This window comes from Hypanus sabinus, chromosome 7 (assembly GCF_030144855.1).
Source record: "Hypanus sabinus isolate sHypSab1 chromosome 7, sHypSab1.hap1, whole genome shotgun sequence".
NCBI lineage: Eukaryota > Metazoa > Chordata > Chondrichthyes > Myliobatiformes > Dasyatidae > Hypanus > Hypanus sabinus.
Window position 1 is genome coordinate 179,495,152 of NC_082712.1, and position 25,657 is coordinate 179,520,808.

Here is a 25,657-nt window from a genome sequence, read left to right on the forward strand (position 1 = left end):
TTGTCTCCCTGTTGCCGCACCTCTCTCACCCCCACAGGCAGTCACCTCCAGACCTGGAGTGGCCAAGGCTGGAGGGAGGGGGTGGGAGAGCTGACAGAGGTTAATAAGATTATGAGGCACAGATCGAGGAGATGGACAGCATCCTTTTCCCAGGGTGAAACGTCTAATACCAGAGAGCGTGCATTTAAGGTGAGGGGGGCAGCTTCAAAGGAGATGTTTAAACGCAGAGGGTGGGTGTGTGGAATGCATTGCCTGGGGTGGTGGTAGAAGGCAGATACATTAGAGATGTTTAGATAGGCACAAGGATGTGTGGACATGGATATGGACATTGTGTAGGCAGAAAAGATGAGTTTAGTTGGACATTATATTACTAATTTAATGGGCTCAACACAACTTTGTGGGCCGAAGGGTCTGTGCCGGGCTGTACTGTTCCATGTTTTACTGATATGCACAGTGGCCACAAACACAAGCGCAGGGAACCTTCATTCTCAAACCATCTTTATTTCTCTTTGGAAATGTACAACGTGTTAAATAACGCGAAGGATAGAGAGGGGAGAGGGGAGGGGGGGTTTGTCCGCTCGGGTTTGGGGTGGGGATGGACCAGCGGACTAGACCTGATGAGATTGGGAGAAGTGGCAGTAGGTAGGAGATGTGGGATACTACCCCCTACATTCACGTCTGGGACGCTTGGGGCATCCTTCCACAAATGACCCTCTCCACTGCCCACCCGCCACCTCTCCCCCTCAGCTAGGGGTTGGGTGATGAGTTCTGAAGGGTCCACAGAGTGAGGTGGGTGCGGGAATGCAGATTGGTGAACCCCTCCCAGAGCCCCATTTGGCAATGAAAGAGTTATGGATAGGAGGGGGAAAAGCAACAACGTGTGGGCAGCCCTTCCCCAGAGAACGAGGGGAGGGGGGGGGGTCAGCAAGAGTCCCACAACCTCTCCCTCCCCCCACCTCATGCCAGCCCACCACTGTTCGATCACGTTGCGGGTGGGGGGTAGGGGGCACCCAATTCCAGTGACCAAACCACAGTCAGACACGCGGGGTCAGTGGGATTGGGATAGGTGATTGAAGGGGAAAAACACAGGTGGGTAAATCTGTTTGAGGATGGACATGCAGGTGGGGGTGAGCCCTGCTCTCGGAGGGGGTACTCGGGGGCAGGAAACCGGTGCCCACTTTGGACAACTCCCCCACGATCACTTCCCCCTGCTGCCGCCCCTCCATTGGCGCTGAGCTGGGGTCCGACCACCGCTGCTGGGACCTGTGGGCAGACACAGAAAGAGAGATGGTTACAGGTGGAACCACCTACCATTCCACACACTTCATGTCCCCTGACACCTGGAACCTCCACCATACTGCTAATGTCTTCCACAGTGAAAACTTACTCAGCTCGTCCACTATTTCGTTGTTCCCCATCACTACCTCTCCAGCATCACTTTCCAGCTCTCCCACCCTCACCTCTCGTTTACACTCATGTAGTTGAAAATGTCTTTGGTATCTTTTGGTAAACACTCAATTTCCCTACAATGCAAAAATCTATCCAACCTTGTCTTAAATAAATTTATTGTGGTAGCCTCCACTGCTTCATTGGACAGAGAATTCCACAGATTCACCACCCTCTGGGAAAAGCAGTTCCTCCTCATCTCCGTCCTCAATCTACTCCCAGAATCTTGAGGCTATATCCACTGGTTCTAGTCTCACTTACAAATGGAAACAACTTTCCTGCCTCTATCTTATCTATCCCTTTTATAATTTTATATGCTTCTGTAAGATCTCCTCTCATTCTTCTGATTTCCCGCGAGTACAGTCCCAGCCGACTCAACTTTTCATAGTCTAATCCCTTCATCTCTGGAATCAACCTGGTGAACCTCCTCTGCACCGCCTCCAAAGCCAGGATACCCATCCTCAAGCAAGGAGACCAGAACTGCACACAGTCTCCAGGTTTTGGACCAACAACATGACCACCCTGGTGAACTGGTGTTGAGGTGACCCATGCGACCCTCCCTCACCAATCCAGGAGCCAAGTGGATTCCTCTCCCGGAATGGTCTGGGATTCCTGTAGGAAGCTCCGTTCCGAGGACCGAGAGATGCTGGAACCTGTGGCAAGACTTTCCGTTGGCTTTGACATCAATACTCATTACTGTGACCTTAGAGATTGCGCTACCTCAATGCTCAGCCAATGTTCTGTCCAGCAGAAACAGGCACCCTTACCCTGAGCCTATGCACCCATAACAGGGTTTTCAGGAACTTCCTGAAATGGTGTCACTCGCTCCCAATCACTTCCGAGTCCCTGCCCTTCTTTTCAAGGATGGTGCAGATGTAGTTCCAACAGAGAGGGAGTCTCTTTCCATGGAAGGCCCAAGTGATGAGACTAGCCTCAGCTCTGGGAAGGTATGCCCGGACATGCAATTTTTTTGAGAGGTAAATCTTCCCCCTTAGCCAGTTCCTACACTTCGGATTCATTCCAAGCGCACCCCCTCCTTTTTGTGGGGAAGTCTGGTGACCTTGGGCCCTCAGCACCACATTCTCCTTCATGGCTTCTCCACGCCCCTGCTCAGTCAGAGATAACACTCATCCTCACTCACAGACGCAGCCAGGACAGCTAACTTTTACTCAGCACTCAGGGATGCAGCAATATCACATTGCACTACCCGTTTTAGAGTCGCAAACATGAACTATGGCAAGTCACCAGCCACTCTTGCTGCTGTGGCCCGAGCTGTGACCCAGACAAACTGGCTTCCTCCGAGAAGAAACGGTACTCCTCTACCAAAGATTAGACACCTCCCTCCGTCCTCGTCACCGTTTCGCAGGGTTTATTCCGAAATAAAACTACTTTTTCCCAAGTGGCCACACATCACCTCCCCTCCCCACAGTAGGGCCCTGCTTCAATACCATCCCTTCCACAGTCAGCAATGAGGGTGGGGTTAATGAAAGAGACAGAATAAACTGGGCTGTGGGGGAAGGGCAGAAAAGCCTCCCCCAGCTGATTGATCTTCTGGCTCTGCAGACAGAAGTGGGCCTGAAGCGCCACCATGTGGTGATTGCTGTTACTGCCACACCCGAACCCGAGGGTGGAGGCTTGCCATGGAGCAGCTGACTCCCGCACAGGCAGATCCCAGACTGGGTCTGCAGACAAAAGATGCTTTAAAGGTTAACTTACAGGTTGAGTTGGTGGTGAGGAAGGCAAATACAATGTTAACATTCATCTCAGAGGACTAGAGTGTAAACCGAGGATATAATGAAGAGGCTTTATAAAATATTGGTCAGGCTGCACTTGGACTATTCTGAGTTTTGGGCTCCCTATCTAGGAAAAGACGTGCTGGCACTGAAGAGTAATCGGCCGAGGTTCAAGAGAATGATTCTGGGAATGAAAGCGTTTATGTATGAGGAGCAGTCGATGGCTCCGGGCCTGTACTTGGAGTTCAGAAGAATGAGAGGTACATTTGAAGTGGAGTTTGATAGGCTCTTGGCTAGTCAGGGCATCAAAGGTTACAGGAAGAAAGCAGGAGAATGGGGTTCAGAGGGATAATAAATCAGCCATGGTGGATGGGCAGAACAGATTTGATGGGCCAAATGGCCCAATTCTACTCTATTATTTTATGGTAAAATAGAGTAAGTTAAAAGGTTGACACAACATTATGCGTCAGTACTGTGCTGTAACGTTCTGCGTTATATAATCTAGAAACGATGGTTAAGATTTTCCATCCACAGCTGCCTGCTGTGGACCGTCAGCTGAATCAGAGGAGGGGAAATCAGCAGATAATGAGGAGCTGAATACCCGCCAAACAGACCACCCCCTTCACCCCCCAGAGGGGGAGAGGCCATACTTACCCTGGTCACAATATCACACATTTACAGTTATTACAGTCCTGACCACTCTCATCGGGAGGATTCGATTTCCTCACTTTGTGCTGACTAATCTCTCGGACCAAGGTGTAGAAGGCATCCTCCACGCCCTGAAACCACAAAGCAGACCGTTAGGAGAACTCAAGCTGCAGGAACCACAGGCCAGTTGGGAGAGTGGGCCGGAGGACAGAGATTCTGCAAGTGCTGGAAATCCAGAGGAACTCACCAAGTCAGGCAGCATCTTCACAAGACTAATACAAGGGGGCATAATTTTAAGCTAATTGGAAGAATGTGTTTGGGTGTGTGCTGTGGGGGGAGGGAAGCTGTCAGAGGTAAGCTTTTTATTTACATAGAGGGTGACGGGTGGGGGAGGTAGCAGAAGCAAAGGCAGAGACATCAGGGACTTAGGCACATGGATGATAGAAAAGTGGAGGGCTATGTAGGAGGGAAGAGTTAGATTGATCTTGGAGTAGGTTAAATGGTTGTGCGCTGAAGAGCCAGGCCTGTGTGTGTTCCTCGGTACAAAGTGATGTCTTTTAGCAAGTTCAACCAGGGTTGGATGGACAGTAGATGACAGGCTGTGGTCGAGAGCAGAGAGCTACAAGCACATGGTTCCCTGTAAGTGGCTGGTTAACTGGGGTTTAAACAACAGCTTTGCACTCATCAGCAAAGGAACTGATTATTCACTTTGGGAAAGGGAAGTTGAAGGAACACACTCCAGTCTTCATCGAGGGACCAGCAGTGGAAGGGGTGAGCGGTTTCATTTTCCTGGGTGTCAACATCTCTGAGGATCTATCCTGGACCCAACATACTGAGGTTCTCGTCACCCTGTTATAGGAAAGGCTATGTGGAACGAGCTGCCAGCTGAAGTGCTGGATGCAGGTTTGCTTTCAACATTTAAGAGAGCTAGGAAAGTGGAGAGGGTGAAAGAAAGATTCAGGATATTCCCAGGACTGAGTCATGAAGAGGGACTGGATGAACTGGGAGACACACAAAATGCTGGAGGAACTCAGGAAATTAGGGAGCATCCATGGAAAGCAATTGTACACAACATTATGCGGGTACAGGTAGCAGAAATGCATGCAGGCATTTTCTACACAGTTTAGGTGAGCCTAGAACTGGAGGTCATGGGTTAAGGGTGAAAGGTGAAATATTTAAAGGGAATATGAGGAGGAATTTCTTCACTCGGAGGGTGATGAGTACGTAGAAGTGGTGGATACAGGTTCGGTTTCAACATTTAAGAGGAATTTTGATAGTGCAAGGATGAGGGGAGTTTGGAGGCCAGGTGCAGATCGATGGGACTAGGCCAAGGGTAGGCAAATGGGTCCATATTGGCTCTTTCAGTGGTAAACGTTGCCGACCCCTGGACTAGGCAGACTGATAGCTCGACATGAACTAGATGAGCTGAGCAACTTTCTACACTGTAGTGGTCTATGACTACGAATCAACAGCTGAGGCCCTTCATTGGGACTGGAAAGGAAGGGGGACTGGGGTGGGGGAAGAAGGCGGCGTATAAGCCGGCGGGTAACACACAAAACCAGGTGAGGGGGAAAGTGGGAGAGGGGGCTGAAGTCAAAGCTCATCTGCAGATTCTCCTGTTTTTCTGATAAGTGGAGGGCTGTTTTCCCAGGAGCTATGGAAACCGGTCATCTTGTAGAAAATACACAAAATAGATTTTATAAAATCAGTCCTGATGAGGTGTCTCGACCTGAAATGACAACGGTACTCTTTTCCATAGATGCTGACTGGCCTGCCGAGTTTCTCCAGCATTTTGCATGTGTTGCTTACCCCTCCCACCTCTCTGGTCTCAAGCTTGCCTTCCTTCCACCACACCCACCTTCTGCTCTGCTGTCTTCCCCTTCCTTTCCACTCCTGCTCAGAATCAGGATTAATATCACTGGCCGTGAAATTTGTGGAATATGTTGTGAACTTTGGAGGGTCTCGGCCCAAAACATCAACAGTTTACTCATTTCCATAGATGCTGCCTGACCTGCTGAGCTCCTCCAGCATTTTGTGTGAGGCACAGGTTAAAGGTGAGAGGGGAAAGTTTAAAGGAGCAGTTCTGGAGACAGAGAGTGGGCTACAAGTCTGTAATGAAAAGGTATCATCAGTAACAAGCACCAGGAAAGTACAGGACTGTTAAAAAATAATAGTAATTTGGTTCACTACAATCCTCACCCATTTGATTTGTGACTGTAGCCAAGACCAGACAGCCCGAGTTATAGGGGAAGGCTGGCCAGGTTAGGTCTTTGGTCTTTAGAGTGTAGGAGAGTGAGGGACAACCTGATAGATGGGTCTAAAATTCTGAGAGACAAAGAAAAGATTGATAGTAACAGTATTTTCCCCAGTGTAGAGGAGTCCAAAACGAGAGAATATAGATTTGGGTGAGAGGGAAAAGATTTAAAAGCAACTTTTTCATATAGAGGGCGATTGAGCACATAGAATGAGCTGCCAAAGGAAATGGTTGAGGCAGGTACAAGGTTTATAAGACAACTGGACGGGTACGTGGATGAGAAAGGTTTAGAGGAATATGGGCCAAACACAGGGGAGTGAGACTGACTCGGGCTGGCATCTTGGTCAGCAGGGATGAGATGAGCCAAAGGGCCTTTTCTGCATGGCATAACAATTATCAGCAGTTTTGGGCCCCTTATTGGAGAGGGTTTAGAACAGAAGTTCCCAACTATTTTTATGCCATGGACCCCCACCATTAACTGAGGAGTCTGTGGACCTCAGGTCGGAACCCCCTGGCCCACAGGGAGTTCACCAGAATGATTCTGAAAATGAAAGGGTTAATGTATGAATAACATTTGATGGCTCTGGGGCTGTAGTTGATGGAGTTTAGAAGAATGAAGGGGCCTATTGAATATTGAAAAGCCTCAATAGAGTGGATGTGGAGAGAATGTTTCCTGTAGTGAGAGCACAGACTCAGCGGGAAGTCTAACAGAGATGATGCGCAATTTCTTTACCAGAGGGCGATGAATTTGTTGAATTCTCTGTAACAGGAGGCCAAGTTATTGAGTATACTTAAAGCAGAGGTTGATGGATTCTGGATTAGTCAGGGAGTCAAAGGTTACAGGGAAAAGGCAGGAGAATGGGGTTGAGACAGATAATAAATCAGCCATGATGAAATGGTGGAGCAAATACAATGGGCTGAATGGCCTAATTCTGCTCGTAAGTCTTATGGCTCACTGAAAGCCAGTGTCTGCCTGCGTCCATGGTTGAGAGGAAGGAAAGGGGCTTTTATTTAATTATACAGAGATACAGTGAGGAACAGGCCCTTCCAGCCCTAAGAGCCGCACCACCCAGCAGCCTCTGATTTAACCCCAGCCTCATCACAGGACAATTTACAATGACCAATTAACCTATTAACTGGCATGTCTTTGGACTGTGGGAGGACACCGAAGGACACGGAAGAAACCCACACACAGTCACACGGAAAGGAATTACAGGCTTGCTTATGGTAGATGCCAGATTTCAACTCCAAACCCCATGATCTCGCACTGTAATAGCATCTCGCTAACCTAAGTTACTATCAACCCCATTCTCCTGCCTTCTCCCTGTAATCTTTGACGCCCTGACTAATCAACAGCCTTTCAATATACCCAATGACTTGACCTCCACAGCCGTCCGTGTTGTTCTATTGAACGTGCCATGTTGGCGTTGGGATCTGAGGTGATGCTTGTGGTTTCCCCCAGCACATCCTCACACTGTGTTAGTGGTCACTGCAAATATATTTCACTCTACCTTTTTTTCTGATGTACACGATAAATAAATCTAAATCAGCGTCAGCCTCCTACCTGTCTGGTCTTGGCTGAGGTCTCGATATACGGGATTCCGTAGCTCCGGGCCAGGTCCTGCGCCTGCCGCGTTTCTACTGTCCGGGATGGGAGGTCACACTTGTTCCCCACCAGGACCATCGGAACATCGTCAGAATCCTTTACCCGCTTGATCTGCTCTCTGCCGGGCCAGGGAAGAGAGGGACACCTGATGTCAGGTGCGGCACCAACTGTTACCACGGAAACCGCGAAGCCCCTCGGCCTGCTGGGCCTGCGCTGGCCTTTAACAGAGCTCTCCAAAGAGGTGCACTCCCTCCCTCCCTCCCTGCACAGCACTCATTTCAAAATTAATGAAATCTGTGAAAAAAAATCTCCTACACTTTATATACTCTTCTAGGAAACACTGAGTGGCCAGTTTATTAGATATACCTGCTCATTAATGCAAATAGCTCATCAGCCAATCATGTAGCAGCAACTCATTGCACAAAAGCATGCAGACATGGTCATGAGGTTCAGTTGTTCAGACTAAACATCAGAATGGAGAAGAAATGTGATCTGAGTGACTTTGACCATGGAATCTCAAGGTTGTATAATTAATACATACTTAGATACTAAAAGTACTTTGAAGATTGTTGGTGCCAGATGGGGTGATTTGAGTATCTCAGAAACTACAGATCTGGGATTTTCAGGCACAGCAATCTCTAGAGTTTACGGAAGATGGTGCAAAAACCAAAAACCATCCAGCCTGCAGCAGTTCTGTAGCTAAAAGCGTCTTGTTAATGGGAGAGGTCAGAGGAGAATGGCCAGACTAGTTCAAGTTGACAGGAAGGTGACAGTAACTCAAATCACCACGTGTTACACGTGGTGTGCAGAGCAGCATCTCTGAAGGAACAAAATATCTAACTTTGAAGTGGTTGGGCTACAGCACCAGAAGACCACAAATATACACTCAGTGGCCATCTTATTAGCTACAGTAGTGGTCACCAACCTTTTTAAGCCCAAGATCCCCTACCTCGGCCTTAGTGAAAGGCACGATCGACCTACTAAATCGTTTAGACACACGCACGCACACCGGGCAGAAGGGACCGGAAGTGGAGCCCCACAGCCCCGGAAGCAGTCTCTCTTTACAGGCGGCTTTCCGTAGTGGGAGTGTTGCCATGTAACCATTATCTTAATTGGTATTACTTATGTTTATAATGCTCACATTACAACACCTTTAATTCTATGTTTCGTTATTTAATTTTATCTCAACACGAAAAATAAATGAATAAAAATTGACTGTTGCACTCAGTGTGATGACTGGGGCTGAATACTTTCCGCTCATTCCCTGGAATTTGGCTCCTAACTACAGACAGCCAGTCTGAGACAGTCTGTGAGGTGTCTGTCAGAAAGACAGCTCCTGTACTTAGATTTAATCATTTTCATCTGTTTCAGCACAGCGCCCTCGCAAACCTCCTGACAGACTGAATGTTTGAATGGACGGTTTCCTTTGTTAGACTGAATGTTGAACCTGCCACGTTTTTCAGGTGTTTTGAATTGATGAACTGTTACTGAGACACTAGTATAAGTTTCAGAGGTACGCAAGATAATAACACCACTGACTTTGTTTCCCAGTTCTTTTACATGTGGGGAATGATAGAATTTAAAGGGGCAGAAGTGTTGTAATGTGAACATTATTAAGATAGGTTGATGCCAATTAGGATAATAGTGATGTGGTGCTCCCGCTGTGGAGATCTGTTTGTGGGGAGAGGTTTATCGGTGCTCCGGCTGTGGAGATCTGTTTGTGGGGAGAGGTTTATCGGTGCTCCGGCTGTGGAGATCTGTCTGTGGGGAGAGGTTTATCGGTGCTCCCGCTGTGGAGAGCTGTTTGTGGGGAGAGGTTTATCGGTGCTCCGGCTGTGGAGATCTGTTTGTGGGGAGAGGTTTATCGGTGCTCCGGCTGTGGAGATCTGTTTGTGGGGAGAGGTTTATCGGTGCTCCCGCTGTGGAGATCTGTATGTGGGGAGAGGTTTATCGGTGCTCCGGCTGTGGAGATCTGTCTGTGGGGAGAGGTTTATCGGTGCTCCCGCTGTGGAGAGCTGTTTGTGGGGAGAGGTTTATGGGTGCTCCCGCTGTGGAGAGCTGTTTGTGGGGAGAGGTTTATCGGTGCTCCGGCTGTGGAGATCTGTTTGTGGGGAGAGGTTTATCGGTGCTCCGGCTGTGGAGATCTGTTTGTGGGGAGAGGTTTATGGGTGCTCCCGCTATGGAGATCTGTTTGTGGGGAGAGGTTTATCGGTGCTCAGGCTATGGAGAGCTGTTTGTGGGGAGAGGTTTATCGGTGCTCAGGCTGTGGAGATCTGTTTGTGGGGAGAGGTTTATCGGTGCTCCGGCTGTGGAGATCTGTTTGTGGGGAGAGGTTTATCGGTGCTCCGGCTGTGGAGATCTGTTTGTGGGGAGAGATTGTTTCCTGGTTGCGGGATTTTGCTTCTGGTCTTTTCTGCACGTGAACATTTTTAAATTTCTTTTGCGACCTGCTGGGAAAGTGTCAAAGATCAACCGGTCGATCGCGATCGACTGGTTGGTGACCACTAAGCTACAGGGGACCAATCGTCTTGAAGATGAATTCTTTCTAGAAAATTTAGTGTATAATCTGTTTAGTTTCAGTTTTTATGAGAATGATGCTCTCTGCCCGTGATGCTGCTGCTGCAAGTTTTTCATCACACCAGTGCCCACATGGACTTGTGTAGATGTAATAAACTCAACTCTGATGCCCTCCCTCGGTGGGGGACTTTAGAGGAGGCACTGGGAGCATAGCAGTCAGCAGAAAGCTCCTACAGAGTTCAATTCCAGTGTCCTCAGTAAGAAGTTTGTACTTTACTTTCTACATGCGCGTGTTTCCTCTCACAGTACCGGTTAGCAGGTTAATTGGTCGTTGTACACTGTTCTGTGATTAGGCTCGGGTTAAACAGGTGGTTGCTGGACAGTGTGGCTCATTGGGCTGGAAGGGCCTGTTTCATCCTTTTATCTCCAACTAATGGAGCACTCACCTATATTGGTGAATGTCCTCAAACGATTTGGTGTTATTGATGGCAAAGACACAGAGGAAGCCCTCTCCAGTCCGCATGTACTGGTCTCGCATAGCACTGTACTCTTCCTGGCCAGCAGTGTCCAGAATGTCCAGCAAGCATGTCTCTCCATCGATGACAACCTGTTTCCTGTAGGAATCCTGTTGGGGGGGGGGGGGGGAGAGAGAGGAAAGGGTCACTCACTGTCCAGACATCACCCCAGACCATGTCCTGTTGGGGGGGAGGGAGGAAATGGTCACTCACTGTCCAGACATCACCCCAGACCATGTCCTGTTGGGGGGGAGGGAGGAAATGGTCACTCACTGTCCAGACATCACCCCAGACCATGTCCTGTTGGGGGGGAGAGAGGAAAGGGTCACTCACTGTCCAGACATCACCCCAGACCATGTCCTGTTGGGGGGGAGGGAGGAAATGGTCACTCACTGTCCAGACATCACCCCAGACCATGTGCTGTTGCGGGGGGGAGGGAAGGGTCACTCACTGTCCAGACATCACCCCAGACCATGTCCTGTTGGGGGGTGGGGGGGGAGGAAATGGTCACTCACTGTCTAGACATCACCCCAGACCATGTCCTGTGGGGAGAGGGGGGAGGGAAGGGTCACTCACTGTCCAGACATCACCCCAGACCATGTCCTGTTGGGGGGGAGGGAGAAAAGGGTCACTCACTGTCCAGACATCACCCCAGACCATGTCCTGTTGGGGGGGAGAGAGGAAAGGGTCACTCACTGTCCAGACATCACCCCAGACCATGTCCTGTTGGGGGGGAGGGAGAAAAGGGTCACTCACTGTCCAGACATCACCCCAGCCCATGTCCTGTTGGGGGGGGAGGGAGAAAAGGGTCACTCACTGTCCAGACATCACCCCAGCCCATGTCCTGTTGGGGGGGGGGGAGGAGGGAGTGAAGGGTCACTCACTGTCCAGACATCACCCCAGACCATGTCCTGTTGGGGGGGGGGGGGGGAGGAGGGAGTGAAGGGTCACTCACTGTTTGGACATCACCCCAGACCATGTCCTGTGGGGAGAGGGGGGAGGGAGAAAAGGGTCACTCACTGTTTGGACATCACCCCAGACCATGTCCTGTGGGGAGAGGGGGGAGGGAGAAAAGGGTCACTCACTGTTTGGACATCACCCCAGACCATGTCCTGTGGGGAGAGGGGGGAGGGAAGGTTCACTCACTGTCTGGACATCACCCCAGACCATGTCCTGTGGGGAGAGGGGGGAGGGAAGGTTCACTCACTGTCTGGACATCACCCCAGCCCATGTCCTGTGTGGGAAGAAAAGGGTCACTCACAGTTTGGACATCACCCCAGCACGTGACCTGCACCACCCCAATCCAAGGGCAGATAATGTAGCCGTCATGACTAGTTACACCATTTCATAAGAGCAAGGATGTAATGCTGAGGCTTTCTGAAACATTGGTCAGACTGTACTTGGAGTTTTGAGAGCAGTTTTGGGTTCCTTATCTAAGAAAGGCTGTGCTGGCATTGGAGAGGGTTCTAGAAGAGATTCATGAGAATGATTCCAGGAATGACAGGGTTAATGTTTGATGGTTCTGGTCCAGTACTTACTGGAGTTGAGAAGAATTGGGGGGGTGGGGGGAGAATCTCATTGAAACCTTTCAAATACTCAAAGGCCTATGAAGAATGGATGTGGAGAGGATTTTCTCCACAAGGTGGGACAGTCTAGAACCAGAGGGCAAAGCAGAATAGAGGGGCATCCATTTAGAACAGAGATGAGGAATTTCTTTAGCCAGAGGGTGGCGAATCTGTGGAATTCATTGCCACAGACGGCTGTGGAGGCCAAGTCACTGGGTAATTTAAAGCGGAGTTGCTAAGTTCTTGATTAATTAGGGTGTCAAAGGTCACAGGGAAAAGGCAGGAGAATGAGGGATAATAAATCAGCCGTGAAGGAATGCTGGAGCAGGCTCGATGGGCCGAATGGCCTGTTTCTGCTCCATTGTTTACGGTCATTGCTTATTTCCTGGAATAACAACAAACTCAGAGCAGTAGAGAAACCGTTTACGAATTAAGAATACGAAATTTGATGTGACCAATGTGCACTGACGGATGAATGGAGTTACTTGGTTAAGCCAGGGTCCTGCATACAGGTGCAGCCAGTATTCATGTACGTCTCCCTGACCGCAGGGGCAGGACTTTCCTTCTTCCCTCCAGAGATTAGCTATTTGATTACCAATTCAGGGCCTGTTCCTGTGTTGTACTGTTCCATCTTCTCCATCCCAATCATTTCCTGCACCTTAAGCCCATAAGCCCTACAGGGGCACTGGCTGCTACCAGCAGTTCACTAGAGTTTCCTGTCCTGGCTCAGTGGCAGGTTGGACCTGGGGCCTCCACTTTAGCCATACAAAGTCATATGACCTTCTTCTCCCAATAACTTGGTCTTTGGAGCTTCTGTTGACATTCTGTGGTGCTGAGATTTTAACAGGACAGGGTTGCTAGCCCCGTACACAATCCTCGTCCTTCGGCAGCTTGGTTTGTAAGACTTCCGCTTTCATAAGTCTTCGAAGTGAAGATCCTTCCTCTCCCTGTAACTTGGTCTTTGGAGCTTCTGATGGTGTTTCTGCAGAGCTGGGATTTTACCTGACAGGGTTGCTAGCCCCATGTTGGGCTTGGATTCATCCACGGTGGAGATCTTTTTCCATACATTCAATATGTAAACCTTACCAGTTCTAATGAAAAGGTTCTGGGGTGAATAGATTATCAACAGAATGAATGTGTGGACTTTGGAAAAGGTGTAGAAGAGGTTCACCAAGATGCTGCCTGAATTAGAGCTCAGGAACACAAGGAAAGTTTGGAGAAACGTGGTTGTTCGCTCTGAAGCACCAGAGGCCGAGGACAGATCTGATAGAGGTTTATAAGATTGAGAAGCATAGATGGAGCAGAAAACCATCATCTTTTCTCAAGGGTTGGAAAGACCTACACAAGAGTGCACGTATTTAGGGCAAAAAGGGGCAAATTCAAAGGAGATAGTCAGGGCATTTTTGTTTTTAAACCCAAAAAGTGGTGGGTGCATGGAACGCAATGACAGAGCAGGTGGGAAAGGCAGGCACGTGGATGTTAGAAAAATGCAGGGCTATGTGGGAGGGGAATGTTAGACCGATCTTAGAATAGGTTAAGAAGCCCCACACAGACCCACCTCAATTGTGGGGTCATACTCATCCACGAAATGGTTCTGGATGAGTTGGATGGTCAGGGCACTCTTGCCAACGCCACCTGCTCCAACCACCACCAGTTTGTACTCAGTCATCGTCCCCGTCAGCCGCCACCTGGAAGGACACAGCGATAGGTTAAAGGCCACACCACTCTTCACCCCCCCATCAATGCCCTTCACCCCCCCATCAATGCCCTTCACCCCCCCATCAATGCCCTTCACACCCCCCTCCCCAATCAATGCCCTTCACACCCCCTCCCCAATCAATGCCCTTCACCCCCCCTCCCCCAATCAATGCCCTTCACACCCCCTCCCCAATCAATGCCCTTCACCCCCCCATCAATGCCCTTCACACCCCCTCCCCAATAAATGCCCTTCACCCCCCCTCCCCAATCAATGCCCTTCACCCCCCCATCAATGCCCTTCACACCCCCTCCCCAATAAATGCCCTTCACCCCCCCTCCCCAATCAATGCCCTTCACACCCCCTCCCCCAATCAATGCCCTTCACACCCCCCCTCCCCAATCAATGCCCTTCACCCCCCCAATCAATGCCCTTCACCCCCCCTCCCCAATCAATGCCCTTCACACCCCCCCTCCCCAATCAATGCCCTTCACCCCCCCAATCAATGCCCTTCACCCCCCCCTCCCCAATCAATGCCCTTCACACCCCCTCCCCAATCAATGCCCTTCACCCCCCCAATCAATGCCCTTCACACCCCCTCCCCCAATCAATGCCCTTCACACCCCCTCCCCCAATCAATGCCCTTCACCCCCCCTCCCCAATCAATGCCCTTCACCCCCCCTCCCCAATCAATGCCCTTCACACCCCCTCCCCAATCAATGCCCTTCACACCCCCTCCCCCAATCAATGCCCTTCACACCCCCCTCCCCAATCAATGCCCTTCACCCCCCCAATCAATGCCCTTCACACCCCCTCCCCAATCAATGCCCTTCACCCCCCCTCCCCAATCAATGCCCTTCACACCCCCTCCCCAATCAATGCCCTTCACCCCCCAATCAATGCCCTTCACACCCCCTCCCCCAATCAATGCCCTTCACACCCCCTTCCCCAATCAATGCCCTTCACCCCCCCTCCCCAATCAATGCCCTTCACCCCCCCAATCAATGCCCTTCACCCCATCAATGCCCTTCACCCCCCCATCAATGCCCTTCACACCCCCCCTCCCCAATCAATGCCCTTCACACCCCCTCCCCAATCAATGCCCTTCACCCCCCCTCCCCCATCAATGCCCTTCACCCCCCCTCCCCAATCAATGCCCTTCACACCCCCCATCAATGCCCTTGGGATTGCTCCTCTAGGGCTTGTCCTGCCTCTGAGAACTCCAGGGCAGTCAGATCACTCCTGGTTGACAGATACCCCCCCCCCCTCTCATTCCCTTCCTGATTGCCTCTGTACCTCACCAACCCTCCATCACCCTACCCACTCACATACCCTTCCCATGGTCCTGACCCTCACTGCTTCCCTCTACTCTATCATATCCCACCATTTGTAGTTCCTCACCCGGATTCACCCATCACCTCGCAGCCTCGCTGACTAGTCACTCCCCATACCCTCATCTGTCCGTCATCCCTCCTCACCCGGATTCACCCATCACCTCCCAGCCTCGCTGACTAGTCACTCCCCATACCCTCATCTGTCCGTCATCCCTCCTCACCCGGATTCACCCATCACCTCCCAGCCTCGCTGACTAGTCACTCCCCATACCCTCATCTGTCCGTCATCCCTCCTCACCCGGATTCACCCATCACCTCCCAGCCTCGCTGACTAGTCACTCCCCATACCCTCATCTGTCCGTCATCCCTCCTCACCCGGATTCACCCATCACCTCCCAGCCTCGCTGACTAGTCACTCCCCATACCCTCATCTGTCCGTCATCCCTCCTCACCCGGATCCACCCATCACCTCCCAGCCTCGCTGACTAGTCACTCCCCATACCCTCATCTGTCCGTCATCCCTCCTCACCCGGATTCACCCATCACCTCCCAGCCTCGCTGACTAGTCACTCCCCATACCCTCATCTGTCCGTCATCCCTCCTCACCCGGATCCACCCATCACCTCCCAGCCTCGCTGACTAGTCACTCCCCATACCCTCATCTGTCCGTCATCCCTCCTCACCCGGATTCACCCATCACCTCCCAGCCTCGCTGACTAGTCACTCCCCATACCCTCATCTGTCCGTCATCCCTCCTCACCCGGATTCACCCATCACCTCCCAGCCTCGCTGACTAGTCACTCCCCATACCCTCATCTGTCCGTCATCCCTCCTCACCCGGATTCACCCATCACCTCCCAGCCTCGCTGACTAGTCACTCCCCATACCCTCATCTGTCCGTCATCCCTCCTCACCCGGATTCACCCATCACCTCCCAGCCTCGCTGACTAGTCACTCCCCATACCCTCATCTGTCCGTCATCCCTCCTCACCCGGATTCACCCATCACCTCCCAGCCTCGCTGACTAGTCACTCCCCATACCCTCATCTGTCCGTCATCCCTCCTCACCCGGATTCACCCATCACCTCCCAGCCTCGCTGACTAGTCACTCCCCATACCCTCATCTGTCCGTCATCCCTCCTCACCCGGATCCACCCATCACCTCCCAGCCCTACCCATCACCTCTAACTTTCAAACCAAATGACATAAGAGCAGAATAAAGCTATTTGGCCCATCAAATCTACTTCACCATTCCATCATGGCTGATTTATTATCCTTCTCAACCTTATTCTTTCACCTTCACCCCCATAACTTCTGACACCCTTATGACTCAAGAACCTACTAAACTCCGCTTTAAATGATTAGCTTGCTTAGCAAACTGTGGAATGAATTCCACAGATTGACCCCATCCAGCTAAAGAAATTTCTCATCTCCTTTCTGAAAGGACTCTGAGGAGGATGTGCCAACTGGCCCTAAACTCCCCCACCATAGGAAACACAAATTTCACAATTAACCAGATTTATTATCTCTGACACGTGTGATGTAATTTGTTGTTTTGTAGCAGCAGAAGAGTGCAGAAATTACTCTATAAATTACAACAATGAATAGCAAAAGTAGTTTCACTTCCTCTCCAATGATCTCCTGCCAGAATTTCTATCCATAACTTCAATACAATCCTGTGGAAGTTGCAGTAAGGCAAGGGTTAAAGACAACACCCAGGCTTGAACAGGCTAGGGGCAGTTGTAGTCAAGTAGACCACCGGAGCCAACCATGCTTCCTGCAGACGAGTCAGGTGAGAATGTCTGTGGCAGTGCGGAATCAACATAGAACACAGCCTCCCTTTACAGAATAGACAGACGAGATAGGATTAATGAAAGGTTCTGATAGGCTCTACAGTTGCGAGGCGGTTATAGCACAATGCTATTACAACTCAGGGCGTTCCATAAGGAGTCTGAGCGTCCTCCCTGCAGAATGAGTGGGTTTTTTCTGGGAGCTTGGGTTTCCTCACACATTCCAGTGAAGGTTATCGTGAATTGTGCTGTGATTAGCTTATGATGAATCAGGGCTGTGCTGAAGGACCTAGTCCACTCTGCCACTAAATAAAAAACATACACCCAACAACCAAGGGACTTCAAAATATCACCAGTTGTCAGCTTGAAGTTGTAACTGACTTCTAGTAAGAATGGTGATTGATCTTGCAAGCAATCAATTTACCAATTGGTCAATATCCATAACTGATAAGCCAATTCTATATAGAAAGAGAAACTGTGTGTCCCGGCTTCAGAACTATGTGGGTGTCAGGGGCCACGCTGTTTCCCTTGTGCACAAGTAGATAAAGTGTGTTTGAGTTAGGGAGCTCATGTTCTGGGCTGGTTATTTTATCATCGGCGACATCAATGCTTTATCTCTAAACTTTCTGCCAAATGTTTGGGCAAGAGTGTGAAGGAGAGGATCAGAGTGAGGGGCGCATCTGCCTCAGAACGCTGACAGTGCTGGCATCGTAGGCTAAACTTTAGTAGTGGCCGCTGAACTGGACACCACAGCCCCACATCGCAGGCAGAAACACTGGGTTTAACTGCATCTCCCATAAAGTTCAAAGTAAATTTTTTATTATCAAAGTACATATATGTCAACACTGAGATTCATTTTCTTGTGAGCTATCACAGTAAATACAAAGAAACACAATAGAATCAGTGAAAAAACATATGACTGACAAACAACCAATGTGCAAAACTGCAAAAACAAAAAAAAAGGGGGGGGGGGGAAGAGAGAGCAATAAATACAGAAGATGAGAGGAAGAGTCCCTGAAAGCGAGTCCATTAGATGTGGAAACAGTTTAGTGTTGTGGTGAGTGAAGTTATTTATTCCCTCTGGTTCGAGAGATTGATGGTTCAGGGTGTAGCAAATGTTCCCGAACCTGATGGTGTGAGCACTTAAGCTCCTCCTCCCCTCACACTTCCCTTCCTTGGTCCAAAATGTTAACCCTTCCATAGATGCTGCCTGACCTGCTGTGTTCCTTCAGGACTTTGTGTGTTGCTTTGGATTTACAGCATCTGCAGAAACTTATGTCTGCGAGTTAGAGGGAGAGGTTGAAGAGACTGGGACTTCATCACTTGGAATGTAGGAGATTGAGGAATGATATTATGGAGTCTTTTCTCTGGGTTGGGGAATCAAGGATGAGAGGACAGAGGGAAATGATTTAATTGGAATTCATGGGACAAATGGTGACAAGTGTATGGAACGAGCAGCCAGAGGAAGTGATTGAGACAGGTACAATACCAACCTTTAATAAGCAGTTGGACAGCTACATGATGGGGAAGGTTTAGATCATATATGTTAAACTCAAGGCCCGCGGTGGAATTATCTTTGGCCCGCGAGATAATATCTAATTACTATTAAAGCTGGTCCCAGTAATCGAAGCGCCTATGGCATATGATATGGCTAATGCTGAGTTTATTCAGGTACCAGGTTTTCGGGGTTTTTAGTGTTTATTCGGTTTCCCTGGTTTATTTCCTGAATATCATTAATGAATAAACTTTTTTTCTATTAGAGCTGGCCCGCCGGTATATTGCATGCACCACTAATACTACAAATCCCACAATGCACTGCCAGTGCATGGCTCGCGCTTGCCTTACTCTCTCATCAGCATCCTTATGGCGCTAGTCACGTGTGGTCAACTTTCAGCTATCCCTCACCCCAAAAATGGCTGAACGAAAGGTGGACTTTGAAAACAGGGGTTTTCAAGGCAGGTGGGAGGCAGAGTATATGTTCGCAGATATAAAGGGCAAACCTGTTTGTTTTGTGTGCGGAGATGGTGTGACTGTAATTAAAGAATATAATGTAAGACGACACTATGATAGGAAACACCACGACAAATACAAGCATTTGGACAAGAAACAGAAGCCCGCGATGTGCGGTCAAAAGAGTGGATTGGTGGGCAGGATCCGGGAGAAGATGCGGGAGGAAAACGGCGCAGGTGAGCTGACAGCTTATCACTGCATCATACACCAGGAATCGTTGTGTGGCAAAGCCTTGAAAATGGAACATATAATGAGCACCACAACACGAGCAGTTAACTTCATAAGAGCCAAAGGTTTAAATCACCGCGAGTTCAAGTCGTTTCTGGAGGGGTTGGGTTCAGAATATAATGATTTGCCCTATCACACAGAGGTGCGATGGTTAAGCCAAGGAAAAGAGCTGAAAAGATGTTTCGAGTTGCGTGAGGAGATCTGTCAGTTCATGGAAAGCAAAGGGAAAGACACAACAGAGCTCCGGGATAAAAAGTTGCTTTGTGAAATGGCGTTTCTGTGTGACATCACGAGCCATCTCAATGCGCTCAACCTGCAGCTTCAGGGGTGGGGTTCTGTGATCACAGACATGTACGCTGCAGTGAGGGCTTTTAAAACCAAGCTGCACCTGTGGGAGACGCAGATGCAGCAAGAAAACTTGAGCCATTTTCCATGTTGCCAAACTATGAAAGAGCAGGTTTCTACCGCAGTGTTCCCACATGCAAAGTTTGCTGAAAAACTTAGCATACTTGGTGCCGACTTCACACGGCGATTTGCCGACTTTGAAGCCCAAAAAAGCAGGTTTGAACTGCTCAGTAATCCATTTGCAGCTGACGTGGAAAGCGCACCAACCAACATACAAATGGAGCTGTTTGAACTCCAATGTAGTGACACACTCAAGGCAAAGTATGACTCGGTGGGCGCTGCAGTTTCTACGTTTCATTCCCGACACAATGCCCCAGCTGCGTACCCAAGCTGCTCAAATGCTCTTGATGTTTGGCAGCACATATCTGTGTGAACAACTGTTCTCTTTGATGAAGATAAACAAAACATTGTGGCGACCCATTTCCTAGCGTATCCGAACCGACTCACAATTAGATAGCCTACGGGGGTTTGCGAGCCTCTGCGCCACGGGGGGGCAGGTTGAGGGAGGCTTAAAAGTGAGGCTGAGGATTTCGAATAAAGTTTTTTCCTTCGACTGCAGTTACCGACTCCGTGTCGTAATTTTAGCGCTACATGTAGCACACCGCTACAATTGGTGACCCCGACGGTCCATACGATTTTTGGACCAGAAATGACCGACGCCGCCTCTGTTCATGCGGTTTCGTTGAAACTGCCGGGTTTCTGGACACAGCGCCCGGACCTATGGTCCCAGCAAGCCGAAGCCCAATTCCACATTCACCAGATCACCTCAGAAGACACCCGCTACTACTACGTGGTGAGCTCCCTCGACCAGGACACAGCGGCCCAGGTCGCGGAGTTCGTACATTCGCCCCCGGCAGACAGCAAGTACATGGAATTCAAAGCCCTGCTCCTCAGGACTTTCGGACTCCCACGGCGCGAGCAGGCTGCCCGTTTACTGCACCTGGATGGCTTGGGAGACAGACCTCCTTCGGCTTTAATGAATGAGATGTTGTCTCTGGCCGATGGACACACACCCTGCCTCATGTTTGAGCAGGCATTCCTGGAGCAACTGCCTGAGGACATACGCCTGCTGCTGTCCGATGCGGATTTCAGTGACCCCTGGAAGGTGGCAGCCCGGGCGGACTTGCTGTGGAACGCCAAAAAGGTGAGCGGGGCGTCCATCGCACAGATCTCCCAGCCACGCTCCCAGCAGCAAACCAGTCCAGGCCCGGCCGCAGAGCCCGCCAACCCCTGGCCCAATGAACACTGGTGCTTCTACCACCAGCGGTGGGGCGCAGAAGCCTGCCGTTGTCGCCCGCCCTGCAAGTTCCCAGGAAATGCCAGGGCCAGCCGCTGCTGATGGCTACGGCGGCTGGCCATCGGGATAGCCTCCTGTATGTGTGGGACAGAAGGTCGGGACGCCGGTTTTTGGTCGACACTGGTGCCGAGATCAGCGTTTTACCTCCGACGAGTTACGACACCCGCAGCAGGGCACCGGGTCCCCCCCTGAGGGCCATGAACGGCAGCACAGTAAGGACCTATGGCACCCGTCAGGTGCAGCTACAGTTCGGCTCCAGCCAGTTCACGTGGGACTTTACACTGGCCGCCGTAGCCCAACCACTTCTGGGTGCGGATTTTTTGCGGGCTCACAGCCTACTGGTCAACCTGCCCAGGAAAAGACTGGTCCACGCCGAGACCTTTCAGACGTTCTCCCTGGGTGCAGCCCAGTTGCCAGCCCCTCACCTCGGCTCCATCACGTTGTCCGACAACGACTTCACCAGGGTCCTGGCGGATTTCCCATCGGTTCTGGCACCGCAGTTCACAGCGGCCATGCCCCGACATGGCCTACAGCACCACATCCTGACCCAGGGACCACCCCTCCACACCCGCGCTCGGCAGCTTCCCCCGGACAAGCTCCGACTGGCGAAGGAGGAGTTCCAGAGGATGGAGGAATTGGGGATCATCTGGCGGTCCGACAGCCCATGGGCCTCCCCCCTGCACATGGTGCCCAAAGTGACAGGGGTCTGGAGACTATGCGGCGACTGCCGCAGGCTGAACGAGGCTACCACACCGGACCGCTACCCTGTGCCGCACATTCAGGACTTTGCAGCAAACCTGCACGGCGCACGGATCTTCTCCAAGGTAGACCTCGTCCGAGGGTACCATCAAATCCCGATGCATCCTGACGACGTCCCCAAAACGGCTCTCATCACCCCGTTTGGCCCTTTCGAGTTCCTCCACATGCCATTCGGCCTGAAGAATGCCGCACAGACGTTCCAGCGGTTAATGGACGCGGTGGGACGGGACCTGGACTTCGCGTTCACCTATTTGGACAACATCCTCATAGCCAGCAGCAGTCGTCAGGAGCTTCTGTCCCACCTCCGTCAACTCTGCGCCCGACTGAGTGAGTACGGTCTTACAATCAACCCCGCCAAATGCCAGTTCGGACTCGATACCATTGACTTCCTGGGCCACAGGATTACTAAAGATGGGGCAACCCCTCTGCCCACTAAGGTAGATGCAGTCCGCCACTTCCCCCGACCCACCACGATCAAAGGCCTTCAGGAATTCGTAGGTATGGTCAATTTCTACCACCGCTTCCGCCCTTCAGCTGCCCGGATCACGCACCCCCGTTCGCCCTGATGTCAGGTCCGAGCAAGGACATTACCTGGGACGAGGAGTCCGCCGCCGCTTTCGTTCAAACGAAGGAAGCTTTGGCGAACGCCACAATGCTAGTACATCCCAGAATGGACGCCCCTACCGCCCTCACAGTGGACGCATCTAACATGGCAGTCGGTGGGGTGCTGGAGCAACTCATCGCAGGTCGCTGGCAACTCCTGGCGTTTTTCAGCAAACACCTGCGGCCACCCGAGCTCAAATACAGTGCTTTCGACCGGGAACTGTTGGCGCTCTACCTGGCAATCCGGCATTTCAGGTACTTCCTCGAAGGTCGGCCCTTCACTGCGTTCACGGACCACAAACCGCTTACCTTTGCGTTTACGAAAGCATTCGACCCCTGGTTGTCCCGCCAGCAACGCCACCTGTCCTACATCTCTGAATACACGACGGATGTCCGGCACGTCTCAGGTAAGGACAATGTCGTGGCGGATGCGCTCTCTCGCCCTACCGTTCATGCCCTTTCCCAAGGGGTAGACTTTGAGGCACTGGCAGAGGCACAGCAGGCAGATGAGGAGATTCCGAGTTACAGAACCGCAGTCTCTGGTTTGCAGCTCCAGGACCTCCCTGTAGGCCCGGGTGAGAGGACCCTACTCTGTGACGTCGCCACCGGCCAGCCCCGTCCCGTCGTCCGGACAGCCTGGCAGCGCTGTGTTTTCGACTCCATTCATAACTTGGCGCATCCCTCCATCCGGACGACTGTCCGGATGGTTTCCAGCAGGTTCGTTTGGCACGGGCTCCGCAAACAGGTCAGTGAATGGGCCAAAACGTGCATGCACTGCCAGACGGCCAATGTGCAGCGGCACACCAAAGCCCCACCGCAGCAGTTCCATCCCGCCCACCGGCGTTTCGACCACATTCATGTGGATATCGTGGGGCACCTCCTGACTATCGTGGACCGGTTCACAAGATGGCCAGAGGCGGTCCCGCTCACCGACACCACCTCCGAATCTTGCGCCCGAGCCCTGATCGCCGCCTGGATATCTCGCTTTGGTGTACCGGCCCACATTACCTCCAACAGAGGCGCCCAGTTCACCTCCAGCCTGTGGTCAGCTATGGCCAGCCTTTTGGGGACTCAGCTGCACCACACCACTGCCTACCACCCACAGTCGAACGGGCTAGTGGAGCGTTTCCACCATCACCTGAAGTAGGCCCTCATGGCCCGCCTGCGAGGAGCCAACTGGGCGGACGAGCTTCCCTGGGTCCTACTCGGCATCCGCACAGCGCCCAAGGACGACCTGCACGCCTCGTCGGCCGAGTTGGTATACAGCGCGCCCCTGGTCGTCCCCGGGGAGTTCCTCCCAGCCCCACGGGGACAAGAGGAAGATCCCGCAGCAGTCCTGGGCAGACTACGTGAGAAGCTCGGTAACCTGGTCCCCATACCCACTTCACAGCACAGGCGGAACCCGACCTGCGTACCCAAAGACCTGCAGAACTGTAAGTTTGTGTTTGTACAAAGGGGCGGGCATCGGCCACCGCTGCAGCGGCCATACGAGGGGCCGTTTATGGTGCTCCAGAACAACAGGTCCACGATTGTGTTGGACGTTGGGGGGAAAGAGGAGGTTTTCACGGTGGACCGTCTCAAGCCGGCCCATGTGGACCTAGCGCAACCGGCCGAGTTTCCGGCACCTCGGCGCAGAGGCCGACCTCCCAAGCAGGTTCTGGTCCAGACTGTGGACATTGGGGGGTGTATCGCCTGTTCTGGGGGGGGGTTATGTGGCGACCCATTTCCTGGCACATCCGAACCGGCTCACAATTAGATAGCCTACGGGGGTTTGCAAGCACAGAGTTTTGGAGCCTCTGCGCCACGAGGGGCAGGTTGAGGGAGGCTTAAAAGTGAGGCTGAGGATTTCGAATAAAGTTTTTTCCTTCGACTGCAGTTACCGACTCCGTGTCGTAATTTTAGCGCTGCGTGTAGCACACTGCTACAACATCACACAGGAGTCGTCTTTCTGATGAACACCTTCACTCAATTCTGAGGATTTCCTCAGCTCAGAGTCTGACTCCAAACATTGATGAACTTGCATCCAAGATGAGATGCCAAGTATCTGGCTTAGACTACTGTGAATCACAGAGTTTTGGCCTATGGAAAAATGTTTTCATTAGAAATTACTCCGGAAAAGCTGCAGAAAAAGCCATAAGAAATAAATGCAACTGATTTTTTATTTATTTAATGTTCAATGTTGTTTTTGTAGGCAATAACCTAAGCTTTGTTAGTTCCAGGTTAATATGTGTAATAAATTCATTTCAATAAGTTCTGCAATAAACACTGAACCAGTCCGGCCCTCGACTTGTACCGATTTTTAAATTTTGGTCCACTGTGTATTTGAGTTTGACACCCCTGCGTTAGGTCTACATTTGTGTTTGCTAATGCTTGATTTCAAACGGTTTATTAATGGAAAAGGTATGGCTCCCAAAACAATCTTAGCCGAAAAAGCATCGTTTCTTTCTCGTTGCCTACTTTCTTGTAATCTACGTCTGTAAGTTAATACCAATCATAAAAAGAATGCTTGCTAGGCAATCTGCTTCATAAAAAATGAAATTCGTAAAGTGAAACAATTTTAGATGTAGCAGAGACTGAGACACATGAGAGCAGGTTGAAAAAATGAAGGCAACGAAAGCTGTGGGAGCGCGCGTACAACTGATCCGGCCCGCATGAAGTCGCATTTTTCTCAATCCGGCCCGTGACCTAAAATGAGTTTGACACCCCTGCTTTAGATAGTAGTTATAATAGGCATATTGCCTATTACAGATTATTGGTTAGCTATTACTATTGCAGGTGGAGTCCAGAGTTCAGTCCTGGTGTCCTTGGTAAGGAGTTTGTACATCCTCACCATGGAACATGTGTGTTTTCTCCAGGTCCTCCAATTTCCTCCCACAGTTCAAAATATATACCGGTAGGTTAATTGGTCACTGTAAGTCGTCTTGTGGTTAAGCGAGGGTTAAACCAGGGTTGTTGGGGGTTACTGGGCAGCACAGCTCAAAAGGGCATAAAGGCCTATTCCAGGCTGCATCTCTGAACAATAAATAAATAAATAAGCTTGAATGTCACCCTGGAGCAGTTGGGCCAAAGGGCCTAAGTCCATATTGCATGACCCTGTAACTGTACTTAGGACAGGAGGAAGCAGGCAACAGCAAGAGGGGTGGACCTGTTGTCCATCTCCCCAGCGATCACAGTCTCTCAAAGACCGGCCGAAACATCAAAGGAAGAGCCCAATCTCGGAGTTCATCTTTCACACACTAGGTGTGCCAATA

General features: G+C 50.9%; 1 protein-coding gene across 1 annotated transcript in view; it reads right to left on the reverse strand.

Moving 5' to 3' along the window:
* Positions 1–481: 481 nt before the first annotated feature.
* The window catches only part of LOC132397443 (GTPase HRas), a 55,899-nt gene continuing 30,723 nt past the window's right edge, over positions 482–25,657 (reverse strand). The window contains exons 2-6 of the mRNA XM_059976242.1: positions 13,843–13,972; positions 10,651–10,829; positions 7,646–7,805; positions 3,834–3,958; positions 482–1,263 (exon numbers count right to left, since the gene is read on the reverse strand). Of these exons, the coding sequence (XP_059832225.1) occupies positions 3,839–3,958; positions 7,646–7,805; positions 10,651–10,829; positions 13,843–13,953 (570 nt within the window). The 5' untranslated portion in view covers positions 13,954–13,972 and the 3' untranslated portion in view covers positions 482–1,263; positions 3,834–3,838. The remainder of the gene's footprint in view (positions 1,264–3,833; positions 3,959–7,645; positions 7,806–10,650; positions 10,830–13,842; positions 13,973–25,657) is intronic.